This window comes from Xylaria bambusicola (genome assembly GCF_022495145.1).
Source record: "Xylaria bambusicola strain CBS 139988 unplaced genomic scaffold F5B22scaffold_17, whole genome shotgun sequence".
Taxonomy (NCBI): domain Eukaryota; kingdom Fungi; phylum Ascomycota; class Sordariomycetes; order Xylariales; family Xylariaceae; genus Xylaria; species Xylaria bambusicola.
In genome coordinates, this window is record NW_025953570.1 from 688252 (window position 1) to 712176 (window position 23925).

The following is a 23925-nucleotide window of genomic DNA, read 5'->3' on the forward strand; positions in this document are numbered from 1 at the left end:
GAGCGTTGTTGTTTCAGTAGGTACACCATTGGTGTCGTACAGAGTGCTAGTCACTGGCGTCTCAGGTATTGCCGTCAATACTGTGGCAGTAGGGATATGGTTATTATCATATAGAGTCGTGGTCGATTCGACATCATAGTAGTCCAAGGTAGCGGTGGGGAATCCCTGAGGGTCTCTCAAAGTCGTCTTTTGTGAGGACCTCAAGACGTGGGCAAATTTTGTTGCCGTAGCATGACTTTCAGCATCAAATTCAGTTGATGTTAAGACCGTGTCATATACTTTAAAGAAAATAGTAGCTACTGTGCCGTTTGCATAAGTGGTAGTCGTTGCGAAGTCGGATAAGGGACTCTCTAATTTGATGTGGCCGTGAATGGTTGTGGTCACTGTAATTTCAATAAAGCTTCCTTCGGTGATACTTGATGAAATGGTAAAAACAGTCGTAACTGGCCAGGATGGGGTGTCCATGTCTTGCGTCACTATGGAGGTTTGGGTCAATGACCAAAACTTGAGTTTGCTCGGTGAGGGTTCGAAGTGCAAGCAAGCGGTGAAACATAATTCCAAGTGAGTTCTTAAATGAAGAAAGTTCAAGTGAATGAATGCAAGAAGTACTCACTTGTAACGGTCGTAAATGGTTCAGAGTCTTCTGTGTCATGTTCCTCTACACTGCCAGGAAGTAGCGTCGAGGTTGATGGATGTCTTGAAGGATTGTTGGAAGTATTGATTTTGATGCCACTAGTAGCTTTCGTCTTGCTAGCAGTATTGGGGAAAGTTTGTGTCGAGGTAACTAGAGGCGGACCGTTCTGGTTTATTGGTGAAGAACTTCCATTATTATCTCCTGCACCATCGTCTGCTTCGCCTTGTGGTTGGTCTGTTGCTAGTAAGCTCGGTAAGTTTCTGCTGCCGAATTCTGGGCGGGGGAATATATGACTCGTATGCTACTTACTCATTTCTGACGAGGTTGTAACAGGACCAGAAATCGTAGGCTGCGGTAGCGGCTCATCAGTAGGGGTGAGAGGAGGCCCAGCTGTAGAGGTCTGTAGTGGAGGAGTAATAGAAGTTTGAGGTGTTGTATTAGTATGACCAGGGGTAGGCGCGGGCAAGTCTTGATCGTCATCAGTCGACGTAAGCTCCGGTCTCGACTGTGTAGAGCTAGACGGATCATTGGGGCTAGGGTCGTTTGGCTTTGGTGTTGTCGTACTCTGCTCTTGAGTAGACTGATGTTCGTTGGTTTGGGTGGGACTGTACATAGTTGTGGTTGTTACCTCCGTATTCTGACTTTGTGTCATTGAAATCTGAGTGTTTGTTACATCTGTAGCTGTATCTGTCGCTATCTCTGTTGCAGAAGATGATGTGGTCAATGGGGGAGGGTTTATAGAGGACGAAGACGTGGTGGATGAGTACATAGTAGATGGGGAGGACTGGGTGGGTGAAGGGAACTGTGCAGTCGAGGAGGGCTGTCTCGTTGAGGAGGATTCTGTAGATGATGGTAATTGTGCGCTTGAAGAAGGTTGCACAGTGGAGGAGGACTGTATAGGGGGGGAGGGTTTTGTGACGGAAGGAGACTGCGTAGGTGAGGGAACCTGAATAGTCGAGGAGGGCTGTGTAGATGACGAAGCTGTTGTTGAAGATCGCTCAGTGGAGGAGCGTGTAGTAGAAGACTCTGTAGTAGATGTGAACTGTGTAGTTGAGGAGGGTTCTATAGTAGAAGACCAAGTCGTGGACGAGGATGACCGTGTAGACGAGGTAGGCCGACCCTCGACTTTCGTAGTCGATGTAATCCACGTGAAAGTAGTAGATTCCGTATGATTGGCATATTTGATAAGGTGCTTGTAATTCCCAGCAACACCAATATAGGGGTTAGATCTCTTTCGTGCCTCGGTGACGTTCTGCAGTGCTGAATGATTCTCGTCCATATTCGATGCGTCTGGTAGTAAGTGCAAGCCAAGTTGAGTCAAGGCAAGTAAGACGACAAGACCGCCCAACAATATGAGAAGAAATCGCCACCTCAATGGCACTGGCCTGTAATTATAAAGCGAAGGATCAGAGACAGACTTGCTGATACTTCCTTCAGAGCCTCGGTAGCTAAGGTCTTGCACGCGATCATCAACATAAAGCCCGCCTGGCGAAAGAGCAAGGGGATAGCTCTGGACGTTGACCTGAAGGCCCTTCCCAGCCTTAATGCTCAGAGAGGGAGAGAGAGTAGCGCTTTTATCCACGACCCCTGGCCCGTAAAAGCCCGCGGCTTCGGCATGTATTTCATGGCCATCTGTGAGATTGACTTCGTCAAATTGTTGTATGGGTAGACGTAGATAATCTCCATTAGTAAGCGTAGAGTCCGACGAAGCTGAAGTGCTGCGTGCATCCTGGGGAGGCGCATTCTGCGATGCTGAAGTCTGCCGGAGAATCTCCTGAACAGTTCGACTGAAGCGCTCTCGTCCAGATAACCGTTGATGCTCGACCTGATCACGGCCGTAGTCATCAGTATCAGCCTGTGCAACTAGCTCGAAGCCGCGCCCGTCGGAGCGGCCCCGATCACTCGGCATTTTTCTTCCTTGTGTTTGACAGGCGGAACAGAACCTATCAGTAGCTCAGACCAGCAGCATATCTTGTCGCGAGGCGTTGTTCACCCTAATCACAGTCCTAATTTCCGAGAAGAAAAGAAGGTGAAAGAGCGAAAGGTCACAGAGGGGTCAAAAGCCTTGAATTCATTTGAAATCATTCAATTACCATCTCGACCTCTGCCGTCTTGCCCCCAAGGTCGCAACAATATATTGAAAGAGGTAGGGCTACTGGAGCCATAGCCGTGTCTTGACTAATACTTAGGCTTCCACTTAAGCTTCCTTGCCCGACTCACGCCTACATTGCGCAGCGGACTGTTGGTTTCTGCCATTTTTAAACCCGGATCGCGACACTTCCAGCGGTAAAGAAGGCTGTGTACTGCTAATAATTCAACTCGTGATTGCTTGCTATAGTCACTAAAAGAGATGTCGAGGGTAGTAGACGGACGCATGTTGGTAATATCATCGAATCAGAAGCCACTGGTATAGAGCTGTTGGGTTACATGGGGTGTTGACTGTGCATCTCGCATGCAATGCTAGCCCGTGCCGCACGCTACGTGGAGAGCATGCTCTGCAGTGATCGCTAAAAGGCGAGCACATCGGTGAATCCGTCTTCTTTCGTCTTCCTGCAGCATGTCGGTGTTCTTTTGGAGGCTGAGGTCTTCTCTTGTGGTTTTTGACATACCGTATGTGACTGGCTTGGCTGACCGTTTTCGGGCAGACGCTCGCGATATGGAACGATTGATGAGCTGCCTAGGCACCTACCGATTTAGGCCGGGATATTAGAGTAGACGAAACCAGCGCGAATTGATAGTTACCTATGCTAGACTTGGGACGTCGCGATGATACGATTAAGAAGTACTTCGTGAGTAAGACATGTGAAGTCACATACCCAAGTAGGTAAGCAGATGTTGGTTTACCCCTCACGGCGACTGCAACTCAATTGCTCCACTCGTTCTATAGAGCACTGCCATCTCACCAGGTATTCTGCTCGCAACATAACAGCGTCTTAGGCAGACGACGCTGAGATACAGGTATTACATAGTACCTACCTACCTATTGTTGGCTCTTTAAATTAATCAAGTATAGCCTGCTAACCGAGACAGACTGTGGACTATCTCGGTAGGTGCCCACCTATATGTACATAGTGTCTACCTGGGTAGGCAAGATACCCCAATAGTGTGTAGCCTCAAGTATCGCAGAGATAAATTGTTCTCATCACATCAGACGATGAAGAAGTGGAAATTATTTATAGTATGAGGTACTGTGGCGTCTTTCATGTCGGATGCACTTCCGCTGGCTTCAGTTTCCTAGTTTGCCTGATCCAGCTTCATACTTAGATTCTGGTAGCATCCTTGTCAGAAACCCAGAGGCGACCGTGTCAGAATTTCGCGATTATCTCCGCGCACCATTGAGCTGGACTCTGGTCTGTTGCGCCTAATCTTTAGAAATGCTGTCTGTTACCGAATGATTGCTGGTTATAGGAACTGCGTGACCATGGCAGACCTATGGGATGGTGAGCTGAGCTAGAGCAAAAGCCTAGTCAATCGTGCATTCAAAGTGCTATCTCCAGCCTCGGTAGGCGGAGACTCCCGAGCCTAGTCTAGCATAGCATGTGTTAATTACGCACGATTGGATGCAGTGAAGAGTATCTGATGATGTAGGTTCTTTTGGCATCTTGAGCCAAAAAGTATATACTATTTACTATATTTGAATATTTCTTCGCGCATGCATTGGGTGACTCTATGACAGTATAGACATTCGATCAAAATATGTAAGACACCTTAATGCTAAAAGATTTTGCTTCCCAAAGTCCTGATGTCCTTGGTAAGAGGTGGAAGCATTTGTGCGTATGCTCCCTAGGTATCTATCTCAATCATACTAATAGTAGTATTCGAACCCCGACTACCAGCCGGATAAGACTTGATGGATAATTCTCGGAGAAGATCGTTGATCATCAAACCATTGGCCCATAATGACTGAAATCGTAACATAAATGACGAGACAATCTCATTACTGACGTTTCTCTATTCCACATTGTACCGTGTTCCTTTTATATATGCATTGCTGGTTATCCCGACCAGCTTTCTGTCCTGGAGGCAAGGAACTTTTGCCTAGATGAGAATGTTGTATCGCGAAATCCTACCGAATCAATACGCTTACGCTCTGGCGTCATCGGGGACATCGGGGTTAGAGGGACTGGAGCTGGAGATGAGCTGACAGTCGAATAGGTCCGAGTGTGGCTGTCACTGGTAGAGGCGGAGCGCACGCTAGACGACGATGGTGAGACAACTGATCCGTCGAAGGATTGTGAATACGGTCTAGTATACAGTGGCCCAGAAGGTTCAATCTCTACAGACTCTGCAAGCGAAGAGAGTTAGCTAATATCCTCGAGTTGCAGTGCCTATAGTCCCTAGGCTATGATATAGGACTAAACTACTTGATGCAGTGTTTGATAGATGCCTTCAAAGTCGGAGAGCTAGACATGAAATGTTTTTACATACCGATCTGTGACCATGTCAAGATAGAAGGAGGCTCAGTAAGATGCTCTTCAAGAGCCTTCTCAGTCCTGCAGAGTTTATTAGTTCATTTACTACCTAACACAGTAATTGATCTGCTTCTCCTTGAATAGCAGGTTGCGGGAAATAACTCACTCTTCAACCTTAGCTTCCAACTTCTTGAGCTTAGCCTCCCAGGTACGCGACAAGCCTTTGAATTTATCGGAATCAGGTAGCACTGTCACACATCTTGTCAGTATTGTATAAATTTGCTGGGCGCAATATGGCTAAGTGTATGGTGTCGACTGATACACAAAAAAGCTGACAAGCCGGAGTGTACAGCAGGGATGACTTACTCTTCACTTGTCGTTGCAGCTTTTCAATCACCGAGCTACCACGATTGACATCGTGCGACAGCAGGGTTACTTGGCCGTCCGCTGTGTTTAGGTTATCCTCTGCAGCTTCGAGTCGTTGGCTCAGAGCCTTAGCGCGGCTGTCAATAACCCGCACGCTATCATCAATGGCTTCAATCCTTTGTGAGGAAGCCCTAGCTTTGGCATCGACGTTCTTGAGCCCTTCCTCCACTGTGTCAAGACGTTGGCCAAGAGTCAGCTGAGCGATGCTGTTCGCTTCTTGATCGAGTTGTTTGGCGTCGATAGTTTGAACGAAACCCTCAAAGGCTTCCATGCGCTCACTTAGAGCGCGGTGAACGTCATTCAAGGCCTCCTGATCCAGCTTTATCCTAACTTCAAGCTCCTCGGCGCGCTTGTTGAAAATCTTGCGGACATGCTCCTCGATGGCCTCTGACTGCTCACTGAGCACCTTCTGGAACCGCTCCTCAAGAGCTGTGAGTTGCTGCTTTAGAGCCTGGTCATGTTGCTTCTCCAATGCTTCCGTCCTCTGCGCAAAGTCCTTTTTAATAGCATCAAGGATTTCTTCTTGGTCGCCCAAGGGTTGCGGGAGAGTAGTGGGCGTAGTGGGCGCAGTGGGCGCAGGGACCCTCTTCCTCCGACCGAACAAGAGCCAAAGAAAAAGCGACCCCAAAACAATGGCAGCAATTGTGAACTGGTCGTTTTTTGCGCTGTCGAGAATTGCGCCCAAATGGGCAGCACCTGGAAGCGCGGTAATATGAGAGCCCACAGTTTCCGGAACCACAGTCTCAGGGATTGAATGTTCGGAATTGATGAACTGAGGGACTATATCCTCCGGAATCTCGTTCTCATGAAAGGCATTCTTGGACTCTGGATGCCCTGAATGTGACGCGTCTCGCCCGGGATTCGACGCGCCCTTTTGTTGATGGCGAGGTTCAATCTCTGGAGACGACCCGAATAGCAGGCTGTTCCAATCTACAAATGCCGGCATCCCGTAACCCCCGCGAGACTAAGAATGCTGAAGTGAAGCGCAAAACGCAGAACGATGGCAAGACAAGACAAGACAAACTAAAATAAGACAAAAAGGGAACAAATAAAACAAAATTTATGACAGGCCCCACCGTTCAAGAAGGAATTGGATGCTTGCTTGATGAGATTAGTAGGTAGATGTTGCCGGATTTATCGGTGGCACGGAATAGGCAAGTCAAATCACCCACCCACTCACTCACTTATTACCTACTTACTCCCAAGCTTCTAAGCACTTGCTACGTTCGCTCACTGAGAGCTCAATAGGCAGTGGGAGAATGATGGTTTGATGGCAGGATGTCCGTGGCTGGGGGGTGTCTTGTTTGGGTCGTCTTCCACCCTTCCCACCCCCCCCTTATTTCCCGTTTTAGCAGCACCTTAGGCCTGAGCAGTTGGCGCAGGTTACCGCCAATGTTACGCCGGGGGTCCTGATTCAGAGCTGTCGGGCCCTGTTTTTACCGTAACGGGCATCGCGGGGCATCGCGGGCTATCGCAGCGTAGCGCTTTCGTCCAAGTGTGTCCAAGTCTCGACCCCACCCGCTCTCTCTTCCGACGAGTCTGTGACGAGCACCGGCTCTGACCGCCTCTCGTTTGTCAACTTATTTTGATAGCGTCTGTACACGTGTAGAGATTGGATTACTAGTGTCGGTGTGCGTGTTCAAAGAATGCAGACGACCATGCGACCATGCGGGTCATCGCAGTTCCTACACAGTACCTAACCTAGATATCTATGTAGGTATGTAAGTATGCAAGCATCGGCGACTCGACCGATCGCGGTCTTGAAGTGAGTATCAATGTCAATACGGTAGCTATGTAGGTACCCGTTGACGAACACTCCCGTCACACCGCTTGCTTAGTGTCGATTTCACTACATAGCAAAGCAGATGGCGTGCGACACTTGTACAACAATGGGATAGGCGTGTCTTGTAACAAAATCTAGGTACCTACAGCTAGGTAAGTAACAAACACATCCTCCCGAGAGCACCATTGGTGTCTACTCCCTTCCTTCACGTCATTTTAACTACATACTATTGGTTACAGATTTTGTCATCTATTTACTACGGTACGCCAAAGTTGGGGAAACTCAATACTTAATAGGTGCGTATCACCTAGGTGGACTATTAGATGACAAGTAAAAACCTGCAGTACTATAATCATAGGTAGTACTTTAGCGACTATTGAACATTGCCATTGGTAAATAATTCGTTGGTTGCATTTCCATAGTGACGCCCTTGGCATTAGGTATGGGGCATTGGCCCTCTAAGTGGCATCAAATCGACTGAGCCCTTCATAATACTCACCATCGCAAAGATGACTGCAATGCCCTGGTCGCGTTGTGTAATGGAGGGTAAGTTTGTTGATTTGGACCAGCCACTCGCCTGGGTCTGTATCATTCACCACCAGCCCGCAACCGGTAGAGAATCAAGACACAGGCGAGATGAAGCCGAACATGGACCCGCATGTATGGCTGTCTGAAAGGTGTCGCTAGCTTTGCAACTATACCACCGATGTTGTGTTCTACGAACAGGCTAGGTGTATTATGCAGTCATGACTTATTAAATGGTCCAGTCATTGTATGCGAAGGGAAAATTTGCTTCGTCGTCGAGCTAGCTTGCATTCCATTCAATCATCCGATCTATACCTACGATCGATTGTTCATTCGTCCTCGTCGTCAGGAGGTGGAGGTTTCCGTGGCCAGTCGCGTGCAATGTCGATTTGGTCCTTAGGCCACCACCATTCGCAAAAGATGAATATCAAGTAGTCAATGACTACACAGAGGCAAAACAGCTTGCCGGCCCACACGCCGCACCCGTAATATCGTTTCAAGCGATCAATGAGAGCGAAGTTGCGCACCCTGGTAGCACCCCAATGGGAGGCGTTGCCCATGTCCGACCCATAGAATTCGTCTTCGCTGATGTCACCTGATATACCCCTATAAACCCGTTCGGCTCGTTTGGCTACATTAGTCCAGGAATACATAGTCTTCACTTGTTCATGGAATCTTTCGGTGCGAATTTTATTCGCACGAAGGGCTGCAATCGCCCTTCCTGTAGCAGCCACAAGGTCATTTTCTTCGGGCTTTGCGAAGACTGTCATGTGGGAAGGCAGCACTTCGGGAATGCCGCCGACGGCTGTGCAAACCACGTATAGACCGCAACTTGCAGCTTCAACTATCACAGTACCAAATGCCTCCGTCAAGCTAGGATGAAGATAGATATGACCTCTGACCATTATATCTCGCACATTTTCATGCCGTACAGATCCCAGCATCTCGACTTTGTCCTGCAGGACATTCTGCTCAATCATCTGCTGTAGATCAATAGCTTTGGGCCCTGAACCAGCAATTATAAAGCGAGTATTCGGATGGTTTTCGAGGACACGGGGAATGGCAGCGGTAAGGAGATCCGTCCCTTTGTTATAGAAAAGGCGGCTGACTACCACAATGGTGATAGTGTCATTTGGTCCAAGAGGATGGGCTGGTAAGGGATGCTGAGCGAATGGTAAGCTTCCCTGTTCGGGCCGCGGTAGAGGTTTGAAGTCGTCAGATACGAGAGCATTAGGGATAACGGAAACCATCAAAGGGTCGAGAGCGGCTCTCAGAACGGTGTTCTCTTTGCTTTAGAGGGGTTTAGCACTTTGAGCCCAACGTCATGCCGAGAACTCGGGAAAATCAATAAAAAGCACAAGAGGATTTGACTCACCCGGTGTGGCTAACGCAAATGGTATGGTCAACATCACTCAACGTAAACTTAAGCAATTTATTGGTAAGAATGCTACCAGCGTCGGCGAAGCCAACCAGAGAATGATCTGTAAAAACAGTGCGAAGACCCATAGTTCGACCATGAAGGATCGCTTCTTGACACAAAGCGCTCATGGTGGCGTGACCGTGGACGATCTCTATGCGCTCTCGAATCATGATATTGCGGAATAGAGGGAAGAATGAGAACACGGTAGGAAAGCTTGTGGATCGGTAGATGATGGCAAAAGGAACATGGAAGACTTTAACGCCATTAGTCAAATATCGAATACCCTTTCGACTCTCATAGGCGTGGGTAATGACGATAACTTTATGACCTCGGTCAATCAGCTTGGTCGCGAGTTGGTATATGTGACTTTCAACTCCTCCGGGCTGAGGATAGAAGAAATCGCACACCATGGCGATATTGTACGTGCGACGAGGCATTGTTACAGCTTAGGTCGATGGCGACGAGTAGCGACAAGGTCTCCTGGATAATGCGGCTGAGAAAGAATTACTATTATCGACGAGTAAATAGAACTGCTAAAGCTGGGCGAATAGCTATGTCGTGCGGTCGATAAACATGGGCTTGAAGGATGAGCTCAAGTTGAAGTTATGAATAGTCAAGTCACTGGCTAGGAGCGCGACCTTGTCGCTTGCAGCCATGCTGCCGACCTGTTTGAGTTTGCGAATAGAGGAAGCGTGATAGTTGTCTATTCCTACTAGGCGGAGGGTACAGGTAAAGCATACTGTGCCTACATATGTAGGTTTGTGTTTTAGATCTGGAAAGGCGTGAATGGATGATGTAGCGGAACGATGTTGCGATAGCTGTGTACAGTTCTAGGTACCTACATCCTAGTAGGTTCCCGATCTAAATTGGCACAGACACATACGTACCGTAGTACTATGTACATACATGTATGTACTTACGCACCCTGCTGTGGGACACGCCCAACCCAATATCTACCTAGGTATCCCTAACAAACCATAATTCTCAAGTACAGGTGTTAGGTAAGGCTAAGAGAAACCTTCTGTGAGAGTTTTCTGGGAAAGTAACTGAGGGCTAAAAAGAAGTATCGTGTTTTTACTTGGCCAGAAGTACCTACATACCTCCAGTTAGTAGTAGGTTTCAATATGTACCAGGTAAGTATGTACAAAACCCTGATAGATCGAAGTGGTACACAATAGTGGGGTACTTGATAAGATAAAGCTACCTAGCTTAGATTGTATAATAATAAGGAAGGCGGTCAATTTTCTGCGATGGCAGAATTCAATGCTCTTGAAACCTCAATGTATTTTGGGAACGAGAGAAGCTCCTAGGACTAGGCTTGTCAAGCGCCTAGCATAACTATACCTCCAATATTGAGATAACGCTGAGATGTACTCCCGCTATATACCACCACCCAGGGGAACCTCAAATTCCCTAAATACGGAGCCACTCGCTGTTACTCCTCAGCCCTCTCAAACCCCCTCCAAACCACAACCGACTGCCTACGCCCGATATGTTCCACCACCGAAATCCAGTCAACCGACGTCGGTTAATACCACATCTTCTCAACATGTCCGGTTTGATGAGGATGACACCAACCGGGCAGATTCACCTGCTAAGAGGGTCAAACTAGTACAGGACAATACTGCTGCCCAAACTTCAGACCAGGAAAGATCCAAGTCGAAAAAGAAAAAGCGCAAGTCCATACAACTGAGTGGCCAATCTGATGACACTGACCATGCTGAAAATGGTGCTATTGAAGCATCGGAAGTGCAAATCGGAGAGGAGAGAGATGAAGCCAATGCTTTAAATGATGGAGAAACGCTACACACGCGGGAGGATGTGACACAGAAAACTAGAGAATCACCTCCTCCTATAGATACAAAGGCCGATGAATCTGGAAAGCGAAAAGCCAAGAAGAAAAAGAAGAAAATCGAGGATGCGAGCCAAACTCTAGACCAAACCGAAGATTATATTCCCCACCGCTTTCAAGCTATCTTGAACAAGAAAACAAAGTCTATACAAATAGCTACAGAACACCAGCAAGACGATACTACTATAGATGGAGCAGGACTAGTGGCCAGCGACGAGTCATCCCAGCAGAAGGCACCCGAGGTCGAACTGCATGGTCTAGAACCCATTCCTCAACCAGAGCCAGTGGCACTGGACACAAGCACCCCTTCATATGAAACGTTACCACCTTGGTTGGCATCACCAATCCGAGTTTCTATGGATGCATCTGCGCCATTCACCAGCTTTGGTTCAACTCCGGATTTAGGCATTACCCCTGAAATTGCTGAACGGTTAGCCTCGAAAGGCTATAAGCAGGCATTCGCGATACAAACGGGAGTCATACCGCTTCTGCTCCCTCATCATTGCAAAACGAGGCAAGGAGATGTACTAGTATCTGCTGCTACTGGCTCAGGAAAGACCCTTGCCTACACATTACCTGTTATTCGTGATATCAGTCAAGGCAGTCGGTATGTTACCAGGCTACGGGCGTTGATCGTAGTTCCTACACGCGAATTGGTGAGACAGGTGCACCAGGTTTGCGAAGATTGTGCTAGCATTTTCGCTCTCGATGGGGCAAAACGGCGCCCCAGGATTGCGATGGCTATGGGAAGCCAGTCGTTTGAGCACGAACAAGCTTCCCTTATAGAGAGAGAAGAGGTGTATGACCCTGAAGCATACCAGCGAAGGCTGAAGCGCTTAGGTCGTTCAAGTGCGTCTGGTCAGGATAGCGATCACGATGAAGACTCTGGCTATAATACTGAAGACGAGGAGCGAGATGCAATACGAAGAAGAGAAGACAAAATAAAGACTTTGCCTAATTACGTCGTCGCATACAAATCGAAGGTTGATATTCTGATTTGTACTCCGGGCAGACTAGTCGAACACATAAAATTCACACCGGGATTCTGCTTGGATTTCGTCCGCTGGCTTGTTGTCGATGAAGCCGATAAGCTACTCGGTCAAAACTTCCAGCAGTGGCTAGACATCGTCGTTCCCAAGCTACAAACTCAGAATCAAATGGGCTCTCGGCACCACAAGCAGTCGAATCTTTGCCGTGTGCGTAAGGTTATCCTTAGTGCTACAATGACCCGCGACCTCGACCAATTGGAAGGTCTCAAGCTTCACCGACCAAAGCTGGTTGTGCTGGAGGGCTCCAAGACCCGGGATGATGTCGCAGATGATGTTCATCAGGCGGAGCACGTACTGCCTCGAATGCTTGGGGAAGCCGCTCTTAAAGTTAGTGATCCTAATCTTAAGCCACTATTTCTTATAGATCTGCTTCGAAGTCGTCATGTCCTTCACACAGTCAACGGTACCGAAGGAGGCATATCAGATGATGATGATACCTCTTCATCTGGATCAGACTCGGACTCAGATGACGATCTCAATGGCTCGAAGAAATCTGTGACCCCTCTCAACAATTACTCGAAAGCGCAAAACATGCCTACTGTATTGATATTTACCAAGTCGAATGAGACAACCCTGCGTCTATCGCGTTTATTGGTGCTACTAGCGCCCACGTTTGATGCCTTAATTGGTACTCTGACCTCAACTACGCCCTACGCGACCCGCCGTGACACACTGCGGTCCTTCAATGCTGGGAAACTTCGAATTCTAGTCGCATCTGATCTCGTGGCTCGTGGCATTGACCTGCCTTCACTTGATCACGTCATCAACTATGATATGCCATCAAGTATAGCTTCATATGTTCACCGCGTTGGGCGTACAGCGCGTGCTGGGAATGCAGGCAAAGCTTGGACGCTCTTCACAAATCCAGAGGCAAGATGGTTCTGGAACGAAATTGCAAGCGGGAAGGTAATAGAACGAAGTAAACCTGTCGAGCGAGTCAGAGTTACAGAGGAGAAGGAAGAGGCGTTCGATGATAAAGTGACTGCGTATGAGGCAGCCTTGGAAAAGCTCGGCCAGGAAGCAGGACAGCCGCGTTATAATGATAGAAAGGAGTAGCAACTTGGGCTTGTATAACATAGCGTATGAAAGAGGACATGCATGATCGAACCCCAAAGTAATATGTATAGTCATTAGACTTCTGGATCATTCCTCGAGAGTCCAATCGTTCCCCTTTCTAGCTCTGTTTTCTGCCTCTTCCTCATTCTCTCGTCCTTCCTCTATGATTAACATTCTATGCGCCGAAAGATGTCCAAAGCTCATCTCTGGTGGATGTATAAGTCGATCTCGCTAAGTTTTGCGGGGAACCCTCGTAGGTACCTACAGTAGGTAACTAGGCATTGTTTTGGGTAAGTGCCCGCTCTCTTATAAACTGGGCTTACTTACGAAGTACATGTAACAAAACAGAACGCAGAGCAACCCCAAAAGACATTTACTCCCTGATCTCAGTCCAGGCTGACCCTTCTTTTCGCCACAGCGCCCGAAATCGTTCGAAAGGCTTTTCGGACTGGTCATTAACACAGGGTACTCGGGTGCTGGTAGAAACAGGCGGGTTGTAGGACACAGGAACAGGGGGTCTCTTACTAGTAGACCAGATTAGCCTTCGAATAACTAGTCACGCATCGTTCTGTCTCACTGTTATACAAGACTTAGATGAAACCGAAGATAACAGCTGAAGCTCATCCTTTTACTCTCACTGCCAAACTACCTGAGAGGGGCGGGCGGCTGCCCTCGTCGAAGCTACTGCACGCACCGCCCACAAGGCAATAAAAGACCAAGCACAAATATTATATGTGTACACCATTCAGAAGAATCTACCGAAATGCCACTACTTCCAGACGGAACAGTGGTGAGGAGTATCTCTCGTGTACACCACCAAGAGCCGATAGGAGAAGCTTTGCACGAAACTCCACCAAGCTATGAGGTAGCACCCATCGAAGATGTCACGAGGGTTGTTGAAGGACTCAGCACTACTATTACATTCACGTTCAAGGCCGTGGAAGGAGAGACGTTGCAGCCTTCCAGTCCCTCTGAATCTGGCTGCTTGATTTTGTGTGCAGAAGACAATCGGGTTAATCAAAGGGTATGGTGCCTCGTATGAGATGCATGCTGCTGCTTCAAGTGTCAACTTATTTCTACTACAATCGCTGACATGCCGCGGAGGTAGCTGCTCGGTAAAATGCTTGGCAAGTTTGGACAAGATTTTGTGATGACGGAGAACGGTCAGCAAGCTGTTGAGGTCTACAAGTCAAGCCCGGACCGGTTTCCCGTTATCTTCATGGGTAAGTGGACATATTGTCTGAATATCCCGCCGATACTTTTCAATGTCCAATGACATAGCAGCTAAGACATATGAATAAAGACCTTGCCATGCCCGTCATGGGTGGCAATGAGGCTACTAGTCTGATTCGTACCTTCGAGGCCAGCCGGCAGGGTCGCCGTAGTCTCATAGTCGGATTAGTGGCGTTTTCCACTCTTTTGCCTGCAAATTCATCCTACTACTCGTTGCCGGGCTTCGATATTCTATTACACAAACCAGTGCGGATAAGTGAGCTATACGAGATGTTCCTCGGTGGCTCCCAGACAAATCTTATCATGCTGTACGGTAGCCTTACGGAGGAAGAGAAGAGTGTATACCCGCGACTTGTGGAAAAGGATGCGGTGCTTGGGGACGATCCCCGGTCCAACGCTATCAGAGACGAACTCGAGAGGATCAAGGCTGATGATGCTAAGTATTTCAAAGAGGATATTGTCATTATACCTTTCACTAAGGTCGTTGTGAAAGTGATATAAGCTACGGTAGTGAAGATGAGAAGAGCAGAGAATACCTAGGGTAGTGTTTTCTATTCATGGCGTGCTTACATAAACTATATTAACCACGAAGTAGCGGCGGATACGCTCATCAATCATTTATCATCTTCACTCCGTTCCCAGCTGAATGGAGTTATCGATTTGAGGTCACGGGCAGGACAACTTCTCCCCCATCTCCATTTCGTCTTGACGAGTAGGTACCTACTATAGCTATAGGCTATAGCGCCGGAGACGGAGTTTTGGCCTGCCCGCGTGACGATACCTAACTAAGCCATATCAGGTAACAATCGGTACTCGGTACTTACGATAAGAGGCACCAAGCTGACCCTTACATACTTCCAGTCGATGTCATTTGTGGCTTGGCGAGAATTTCTTCGCGCCCATTCATCCCAACCAACTCGCCCAAGCATGCGCGCGATGTGAGACAGGCAGCGCTATTGTTTACAATACGTGTCCCGGTTAAGTATTCGCAGCCAGCCGGCTTCAAATACGCCTTTCTATCCCTTTTTCCCGTTGTGCGCTTCTTGGTCTGCTCCATTTACCGGGCCTTCCGTCGGTTCTTCGAGCCCTGTCCGGCACGGGCACATGCCACCCACTTGTAATATTACCTCATCACAACCGAGGCGGCTTACAGTGACCCCGAGAACAGCACAATGCGGCGGAGCCTCTCTCTGCTGCATCACCGCCGTCTTTCAATCTGGATTCGATAGCACTCCTCGCTTCCCTCCTCGCCAAACCCTTCTCAACCGCCACAGGTGAATCGAGGAGGGATAGCCATCCCATCCTCAACTCTGCCTACTGGCCCTTACGATTTTACGACTTACGACGCATCTTCACCGGCACTATTCTTGCGCCCGCTCTTCCTCCGTATCCGTTCCTCATGTCTTCTCGCCCTAGACGGGGAGTTCCCGCCACGCCTCGAGTCATTTCACCGAGCCCTACCCCATCCGATTCCACCGCACGCTCCCAAGATGGTGATGGTTACTCGGGTCCCGTGACGCGATCTGCCGCTCGGCGCCGCCAAACTGGTAGCGTAACACCGCAGCTTCCCATTCAAGAGACCTCTGGTGAGGAGTCGGACCCTGACCTTTGGAGAGCCAGGACTCGGTCGCGTAGCCCCATAAAAGCACGCAAGATACAAAATCTCACGAAGGTGAAGGCTGAGAATGAACCTGCCTTGGAATCGGCAGTCGGTGATGGAAACCTTGCAAACGGCGCGACAAAATCACCCAACGGTCTTTTGGCTCCGCCACCCCTCGCGACCGGCTCTTCTATTGGATGGAACTGGCGTGACTTCAGCCGTAGCCCTAGTCCTCTTGGCCTTATTCCGATTCATCGCCATTTCCAAACCTTGATCCACAAGCATGAAGTGCCGAGGAAAGCCCTTCATGTTTCAATAGGGTTTTTCGTGTACTGGCTTTATGTTACGGGCACGCAGACCTCCTCGGTGCCTCCTTACTTGATGACCGCCCTCATCCCTATCGCAAGTGTTGACTATCTGCGTCATAAGTATCCCGCATTAAACCAATTCTATGTGAAGTATCTTGGTGCTCTGATGCGTGAGACCGAATATCAAGGTTGGAATGGCGTCGTATTCTATCTTTTGGGGGCGTGGATAGTCTTGCGTTTTTTCCCGAAAGACGTGTCAGTCGTCGCAGTCATGCTTTTGAGCTGGTGTGATACAGCAGCTAGCACATTTGGGCGGCTTTATGGGCGATACACGCCCAGAATCCGTCGTGGCAAATCTTTGGCAGGATCGTTTGCTGCCTTTGCCGTGGGAGTTGCGACTGCTGGCTGGTTTTGGGGAGTTTTGGCGCCCCGGACTGGCCCCTTTCCTGGGGATGATCAACATCCATTTATGTTTCAGGGTGTGCTACGGATGCCTACTCTCATAGCCAATATGCTTGACTTTGATGAATCTGCCGTCTTGAGGGGGCATGCTGCGGTAGGAGTTATGAGTTTATGGTCGGGATTGGTAGCGGCTGGGAGCGAAGTGGTTGATTTATTTGGGTGGGATGACAACTTAACGATACCGGTGCTCAGCGGCCTGGGCATATGGGGTTTTTTGAAACTTTTCGGTTAGAATGAAAGGCATAACAAGTTAGAGCGCAATCATTTTCACAAAGCAGTAGCTCGCCAGGCGAGTAGACGATCAACCAGCTCCGAGGACGACGCCAACATTTTTGGTATATAGCTTGGTGGCTGGCTCGGGGAGTTCTATCTAGACATCGCAACTGTACGGGCACATTCAGCATACACGTTATTGGCAGTTTGCATGTGTTATTGTCCCTAGGCTTGACATAGGTTGTCACTCGCCGAGGAGCATAACCAATCCTCCACTCAGATCTAACCGGGCTCGGAAAGTCCACAATTCTGCAGCAGGTGATATGTTAAGATTCATTACGCGTCATTGAATCGTATCGGCATGCCATAAGCGTGCTCAAACAGTCTCAGTACGTATCAGTATAACAAGACCTGCACCTCGGGGCCAACGGCGCGGCCGCTTGTTATGTAGTCATGAAATCCACGGCATACGCGACCCATTATGCCAGCCGTCTTAGCCAGCGACTGCAACAACCGGGACGGACTACCACTTGCTATAAATGGCAAAGTCCAGAATCCATCTCCCTGCATTACACATACATACGCACCCTGTCTAAGCATTTCTTATAACAAAAACCTAGGTACATCGGCTGCCGGTTGCATCCGCCACGTCCACCACAAACCATCCCGGGTCTATCAAGGCCAGCGCTGTTGTATTTGGCCTGTGATGGGAAAATACTCCATCAGACTGCATGCAAAACGGTATGGCCTTCCGAGGTTAGGTATGTGACTTCTAAACGGTCAACATCCCCCTTGTCCACTCAGAATATTGTCTAGTCATCGACCTCCCCAAGTTTATTTGCCGTGGCACTCGCTCGTGACTCTATTACAGATCCATCAACAACTTATCATTCTGCCTAATACACAGCATGTGTTCTGATAACTTGTGTATTGCCACCATTCCGACTCAAGACTTCCTAGATCAGGTGTCTGACAGCCGAGGCAACAAGCATCTCTCTCTTGTCCTACGATGAACCTTTATCATGAACACCCACTCTTCCAAACCTTTTGCATAACGCAAATTATAGCCACGATTTTAGAACAGTTACAAGATCACCTACTATAGGCACCGTTGGTGTATAGGCGTGAACCTACTGCAGATTATATCATTTATCGAATGGACAAATTGCCGGGTTGCTTAATGTTATCTTCCTCTCCTTTGCCGGATCACAAGCCATTCTCCACCGCACTGTTCAAAGTGTCCTTGGGCGACATTTTGCAGGAGATCTAGACATGGTCAAGATCTGGCTTATGCATTGATCTACTTTTTCGGTGAAGCTAGGCTGTCCGTTTTGCTGGAATACTGCCATCCGCACAACCAGGGGACTCTTTATCCTTATTGGCAATTCCCCCGGACCTCGTTAGATGATACTGTAATTGTCAGCAACGCAAGAGAGCGCATCAGCATGATAACCATACCCACCATCACCACTACCATCAACCCCAATATACAGGATGTGTATGAAAAGCAGGCTACAACAAACTAGCGGTCGAGACGTCTAGTGGCGCCTTACTAAACTAATGGGTACCCTGTCGACGGTTGTTGCTGGTTGGCCCTTGTGTGGATGCGATTTACAAACCGTTTGATATGGTTTTACTATTTCGCAATGCCGGCACTACAAAACGTGAATTCAGTTCAGATACCCTGCCACGTCAATATCTAAACACCGACCAGTTCTGGTGACCTCGCGAGTGTCCGGCCCAGATGTCCGGCCTGCAGTTCTCCTTGCTTGTGGCCGAATGTGGACTAGACGGAGGGCAATCGATGCTTGACGGCCAATCAGTGTTGGACCGTCCAAAACAGATTCCGAAGGAAGAAAAAAAAATCACAAGCGTTAGCATACTGTACCGCACATTACTCCGTAGACAGGTCAAAGATGCCGCAGCCAGAGTACCTTTCGTGTACATTGCTCGTGCACCCATGCGGTTAACACGAGCAAGAGTTTATTTGTAAAGTCGTAAGGCGTCGGATACCGAGGAACACTCCGTTGCGAGAGTACAAACTCGAAGTTCTTGTACCATAAAATCATAGCCATTGGCGAGGCCAGATATTCACATGTCCGCTGCATGTATTGTAACAGGCGAAACACATGATCCCGAATCTATGGGCTGCTGAGATGAGCGCCGTACAACCCGTGCGATACCTAATAACTTGGGGAACTTCTTAGACGGTGGGGCAGCCTGCTTACCTACGCCCAGGACATCATGTCGTAAGGAGGGGTCAAAGAAGAAGTACCGAGTTGGGCGGGTGGCAAGGCAGAGCTCATGAACGATGTGGTGGCTTATTAACTTAGTTGAAATCTTTTATTTTCATTAATTATATCTCTTTTAATATTTCCTCCCCTCTATTCACGGGCCTGCGGATCTGCACCGGCAAACTTGTCTACCCTCTTTGGGTGTGGAATTTCTTCCATTTTGGACCAATCAGAAAATTGTTCTGGTGGGCATTCTTGGAATTTTCCACACGTTGGGTCAGACTCAGCCGAAGCACGATCTCACATCCCTGCTGGATCAAGGGATGGATGTATGTAGGTATTTTGAAAACCTCCTCTCCATGAAGGACAAGGGACAGCGGCCGGTCTTATCTGCGTTGAGAATACTTGTCTGGGCTATCGATGGGTAATCAATCCGCGCAGAAAGGCAATTCCGAATAACTAATGAATACACCTAGTTGGCGGGCTGTCTCATGGGCCTGACAACACATCATGACACAAAACGCCCAACATGCTGCACCTCTGCCTGACCTGACCAGTAACCGGCGGCATTGGCAATCGAGATACCCATTCTGACGTCTAATGGCTTAATTGCCTCCCTCTCCCACGCCGTCTTCGACGCAACCTGCAATGGGGCCTCGGCCTATTCAGTAATAGCACGGAGAGCTATTTGATTCTCACACCCCCCCTCCTTCAAGTCACCGTGAGAAAACTTGCCGCTGCTTTTGCGTCCGCATCTGGAGTCCTTAGCGTCAGCGCGCTTGTTGCGCATCACCGGGCCCGCTCCATTCTAGACGAGACGTGAGTGGGTGCTGCCGAGCCGGTGGAATCTTGATGTAGGCGTTATCGACCTGCTTGTCCTTTCACTCACCCACACACTGCCTCACACATAAAACCCTCTCGTGGATACCGATTTCAGAGCAAATCCCGACATCGCCCATAGTTACACTCTCAGGTTAAGCAAGTACCACGTGGTAATCCGTTGAAAGTTACAGCTGTCCTCCTGGCAGACAACCCTGTATGTGATACTGCTGGTTCAACCTCGTAATCCGCCCTCCCCCCCCCTTCCGGAGGTACTTTGGACATCTCGAGTTGGGGGCAGGCTTCCCATATTCGGCTCGCGCTCTTGATAGTTCTCTGTAAACCGTTTATCCACTTTCCCGAGCATATCTCATTCGCCGACCTCCACATCAGATACCCACCGGAAACTCCGTCGTTGAAATTCCCCGTGTACCTCGATATACAGACCGTCGCCCATATCCAGTTCCCGTATCTATCACCCCCTCCCCCCGATCGCCGTTCCACGACCCTTGAGTGCTTATGCAGCTTTCCCCCCAAGTCTAATCACATCACTGATAGCTGTACACCCCCTCCATCCCTCTTCCCATATAGGCAAGTTCTGCCTTTGTACCATGTCCACAGAGAATGCCCAAGGCAGAACGAACATGACGTTGGCTTGTTCACATGGGTCAGTGAACTACATGTCGACGAAACAAGCTCGGAATAACCGAACAGGAATCTAAGCAACTCCTCACACCTAGTAAGATGGTGTGTGTACTTACTAAACTAGGGTGACTTGACATACATATATTGATACTCTAGTCGTAACGCTCCCCAATATTCACAGCAACATAGCTTTGAAATTTTACCTCCCGAGGGGCACACTGAGGGCAGAAGCAGCGTATCACGGAAAGTATTCCCACGTGCCACCCCATAGCCCGAGAGAATCGGGTAGGCAATATCGAAACCAAACCTAGTGATGTCGAAGACATGCCGTTGGTAGCCACACGCCTACCCCATATACCTATCCAACTACTTGCCCCTATACTCACTCATGTGAAGCACGCACACGCACATACACACATACCTACACTTAGATATACCTCCAAACGAAAATCCCGTTGCCAAGTAAAGTAGTTTATGGAACCTCATGCAAGAAGTACCTAGGACAGACCAGGGTATTCCGAACCAAACTGCAGCTTTTCGTGGGTTTGAAGCTCGCTCGTACCCCGTACTTCATGTCTTGTCACGTCAAATCTATCAAAGTATCTACCATCCTACCCACCCATACCTTGTCACTATGACTCTCGCCCCGGTCACTCTCTTTCCTGTCACACTCCTCGGCTATTATATCCTTGGACCCGAGTACGCGGTACAAGAAATCCATGTCTATCTGTCCGCCTATACGCGAGAGGAAAGGAAAGGAAAAAAAAAAAAAAGAGAGAGAGTAGATCTGTTCTTCCCCGGTTCTCTCGTTTGCCGATTCGTCCCCGTTTCTGCCCCATGACCATGTACATATGTATGTATCATGTACCCTAAGATCCTCTTCTTGACTACCTACTAGTTTCTATACTATTTCGCCCTTACACGTAGAGCATGTACGCGTGTGTACCTATCAAATCTATAGCTTTGTTTTTTTTTTTTTTTTTACTCATGTCTCCTTCCCCCCTTACGTATTTCTCGCCCACCCTTCTCTAGTAGACAGACCTACAACGTATCTAAATGTCATCACACGTTGCTTTTCCTCTTGACCTAGGTAGGTACTGTATTCGTACCAAGGACCAGGGTATAGTCAGCGAGCGAGGAAGCAAGCTAAAGGGGCGAAAGGAGGGGGGGAAGGGAGTTCTAGAGCACATACCAATATCCGATCCGTCCTATCTCTGTTACATCCCCATCTTCATCCCATGCCGTTCCTTGTTCGGACGAATAGGACGGCGGGAGATGGTGTATGTCGTCTTTGAGGTAGGTATGTAGTAAGGTATAGGCATTGCCCTCTTGCCCTCGACAGTAGTTCAAGTCGACGGTGCCTGTTGCAAAAAAAGTATAAAAGGATGAGTTCTCGACAGGTTGAGATGATTTCTTTCTTCTTTCTTCTTCATCACTTTCCTCCTCCTCACACAAGCAACTCAAAACCTCCTTGATCTCTCTTCAGAGCCACATCGTCAGAAGCATCTCGACTTCAGTCTTAGCCAAGTTCCTCCAACACACAAGACATACACACAAGACACACACACACACATACCCTATACACAAAGACTCTTAAGTCTTACACCTCATACACCTTGATATTATCTTGCTACCTAGTGCATACTTTGCAGTACTAGCATCAACTTAACCCACACTCGTCCAAACCCAAATCTCCACCTTCTCGCCTATCTACACACTAAAGTACAAACACAATTCCTAAAATGGCTGCCTACTCCTCTCACTACTACGCCAGCGGGGTGCCCATCCCATCCAAGGATGCAAACGCCTCGTACACATACCCCTACGGATACAGCAACGCCTCGTACGGTGTCTCACCCCCAGAGACGACAGACCCATCTGTTGTGTCATCCGGGGGAGCGACCTACTCGTACGGCGGCAGCAGTGCTGCCACTGCCTCATCGGGGCCTTCAGCCATGGCAGGCGGTGACAACTGCTACTACTATGGCAGCGACAGCACTGCATCTGCCAGCGGCGTTGACTTCAACGAGTACATGCAAGACCGCTTCGCAAATGCCTTCGATCCTCTGCCATTAGACCGAAGCCTAGTTACACAGGCACAGACGTGAGTTTTCCCTCATGCCAGGTTCATTGAGATCAAGAAATCACTAACTAATGCGGAATTATTAGTTCTGGTACTCTCAATGCCAAGCATCGTGAGCTCCTGGAGCTACAAGCGAAGGCGCAGGCACGTCTAGCCAAGTCGCGCGCCCGCTTTGCAGATGGCGTGCGAGATGCACAGGAGGTGCGAACGAATCTCGAGTGGACGTCGAAGAAAGTATCGTAAGTTACTAGATCAGAGTGTCTGGTAGAAATGATGTACAGTTTTTGCTAATCTCAAAACCAGATCTATGAAGAAGAAGGCCGAGAAGAAGCACTCGAAAGAGTACCAGAAGGCGCGGAATCGATACCCGTCCCCTGAGTACTAGTTCTACACATCAGTGCTATGGTATGCAATCTCTACAAACTACAAACGTAGAGATTTTGAGCCGCACAGCAGAGCCGCAAGAAACGGGGAAGCTGAACGTGCGACCTACCAAAAAGTTTATCTTTCTACTTTGTCGTTTGACTACAACGGTGGGGTTTGATTTCCTAGCGGCGTTTCTGGGGTCTATCAGGAAAACAAATGGGCACTAATGCAAAGGGCGGGCGGGTGAACCATGCAAGATCTCAATATGCGAGATCAGCCGCGTGCGCCATTGTACTGCTTTTACCACGTGTGTGGGAGATGTTTTGAATGCACCCCCCCTCCTTTCGAGAGCGGTATCTCCCAGGTTCCTGCCGTTTTCGGATCTGCACACGCCCTCCACTGCGCTTAGTTGGGTGGGAATGTATTGTGGATGGTCGATTTGTGCGGTAGCGCGGCAAATAGACGCCCATCCATCGCTGCTTTACATAGTGGCAGTGGTGTGGTACCTCACCAGGTGTGTGGGCAGTGACAGCAGCAGGGGACAGGAGCGCCGTGTCTGTTCCTGCATTCGGCTCGGGTTTCTCCCCACGTGGAGGGAAGTCAGACATGCGCTGACGTACAGCGACCAGGCTAGAGGCGTTAATGTGGACAGGGAAACGGTTTTGACGAGATTATGACTTATGATTGGGTAGCTTGGGGTGTTTTCCGGTGGGCTACACGGGCTAAATGTACATGATATGGATAACTAGTTGGTGTAGGCACGTATGCGAGACAGCATGACATGCGTGCGACCGGTGTGGTGTCT

At 48.8% G+C, this 23925-nt stretch overlaps 7 protein-coding genes across 7 annotated transcripts; 4 read left to right on the forward strand and 3 right to left on the reverse strand.

Annotated features, from left to right (window-relative positions):
- Nucleotides 1–495: 495 nt before the first annotated feature.
- F5B22DRAFT_123873 (uncharacterized protein) lies at nt 496–2677 on the reverse strand. The gene is made up of 2 exons (XM_047968904.1): nt 944–2677; nt 496–874 (listed from the first exon to the last, which is right to left on the reverse strand). The coding sequence occupies exons 1-2, from the start codon at nt 2541–2543 to the stop codon at nt 585–587; spliced, it is 1890 nt and encodes a 629-aa protein (XP_047831511.1). The 5' UTR covers nt 2544–2677; the 3' UTR covers nt 496–584.
- Nucleotides 2678–4629: 1952 nt separating this feature from the next.
- On the reverse strand, nt 4630–6418 carry F5B22DRAFT_646045 (uncharacterized protein; the record flags this gene model as incomplete). The annotated part of the gene is made up of 4 exons (XM_047978679.1): nt 4630–4919; nt 5063–5127; nt 5213–5294; nt 5413–6418. The coding sequence occupies 4 exons, from the start codon at nt 6416–6418 to the stop codon at nt 4630–4632; spliced, it is 1443 nt and encodes a 480-aa protein (XP_047831512.1).
- Nucleotides 6419–8109: 1691 nt separating this feature from the next.
- Nucleotides 8110–9637, reverse strand: F5B22DRAFT_636006 (glycosyltransferase family 4 protein; the record flags this gene model as incomplete). Its single annotated transcript, XM_047977224.1, has 2 exons — nt 8110–9070; nt 9156–9637. The coding sequence occupies 2 exons, from the start codon at nt 9635–9637 to the stop codon at nt 8110–8112; spliced, it is 1443 nt and encodes a 480-aa protein (XP_047831513.1).
- An 821-nt stretch (nt 9638–10458) lies between these two features.
- On the forward strand, nt 10459–13439 carry F5B22DRAFT_604521 (P-loop containing nucleoside triphosphate hydrolase protein). The gene has a single exon (XM_047974800.1). It carries the CDS (start codon nt 10569–10571, stop codon nt 13155–13157), a length of 2589 nt encoding a protein of 862 aa, XP_047831514.1. The 5' UTR covers nt 10459–10568; the 3' UTR covers nt 13158–13439.
- Nucleotides 13440–14158: 719 nt separating this feature from the next.
- On the forward strand, nt 14159–14482 carry F5B22DRAFT_604539 (uncharacterized protein). The gene has a single exon (XM_047974801.1). It carries the CDS (start codon nt 14278–14280, stop codon nt 14431–14433), a length of 156 nt encoding a protein of 51 aa, XP_047831515.1. The 5' UTR covers nt 14159–14277; the 3' UTR covers nt 14434–14482.
- F5B22DRAFT_636009 (uncharacterized protein) lies at nt 14469–16992 on the forward strand (the record flags this gene model as incomplete). Its single annotated transcript, XM_047977225.1, has 2 exons — nt 14469–14882; nt 15559–16992. The coding sequence occupies 2 exons, from the start codon at nt 14469–14471 to the stop codon at nt 16990–16992; spliced, it is 1848 nt and encodes a 615-aa protein (XP_047831516.1).
- Nucleotides 16993–22413: 5421 nt separating this feature from the next.
- Nucleotides 22414–22997, forward strand: F5B22DRAFT_636010 (uncharacterized protein; the record flags this gene model as incomplete). The annotated part of the gene is made up of 2 exons (XM_047977226.1): nt 22414–22775; nt 22841–22997. The coding sequence occupies 2 exons, from the start codon at nt 22414–22416 to the stop codon at nt 22995–22997; spliced, it is 519 nt and encodes a 172-aa protein (XP_047831517.1).
- Nucleotides 22998–23925: the final 928 nt, after the last annotated feature.

Bases quoted from the DNA above. Each gene is read 5' to 3' on its own strand.
- F5B22DRAFT_123873 (XM_047968904.1), bottom strand. From the start codon at position 2,543: ATGCCGAGTGATCGGGGCCGCTCCGACGGGCGCGGCTTCGAGCTAGTT. The intron at 875-943 runs GTAAGTAGCATA...CGAGCTTACTAG, and splicing joins TACAACCTCGTCAGAAATGA to CAACAGACCAACCACAAGGC.
- F5B22DRAFT_604521 (XM_047974800.1), top strand. From the start codon at position 10,569: ATGTACTCCCGCTATATACCACCACCCAGGGGAACCTCAAATTCCCTA.
- F5B22DRAFT_604539 (XM_047974801.1), top strand. From the start codon at position 14,278: ATGCTTGGCAAGTTTGGACAAGATTTTGTGATGACGGAGAACGGTCAG.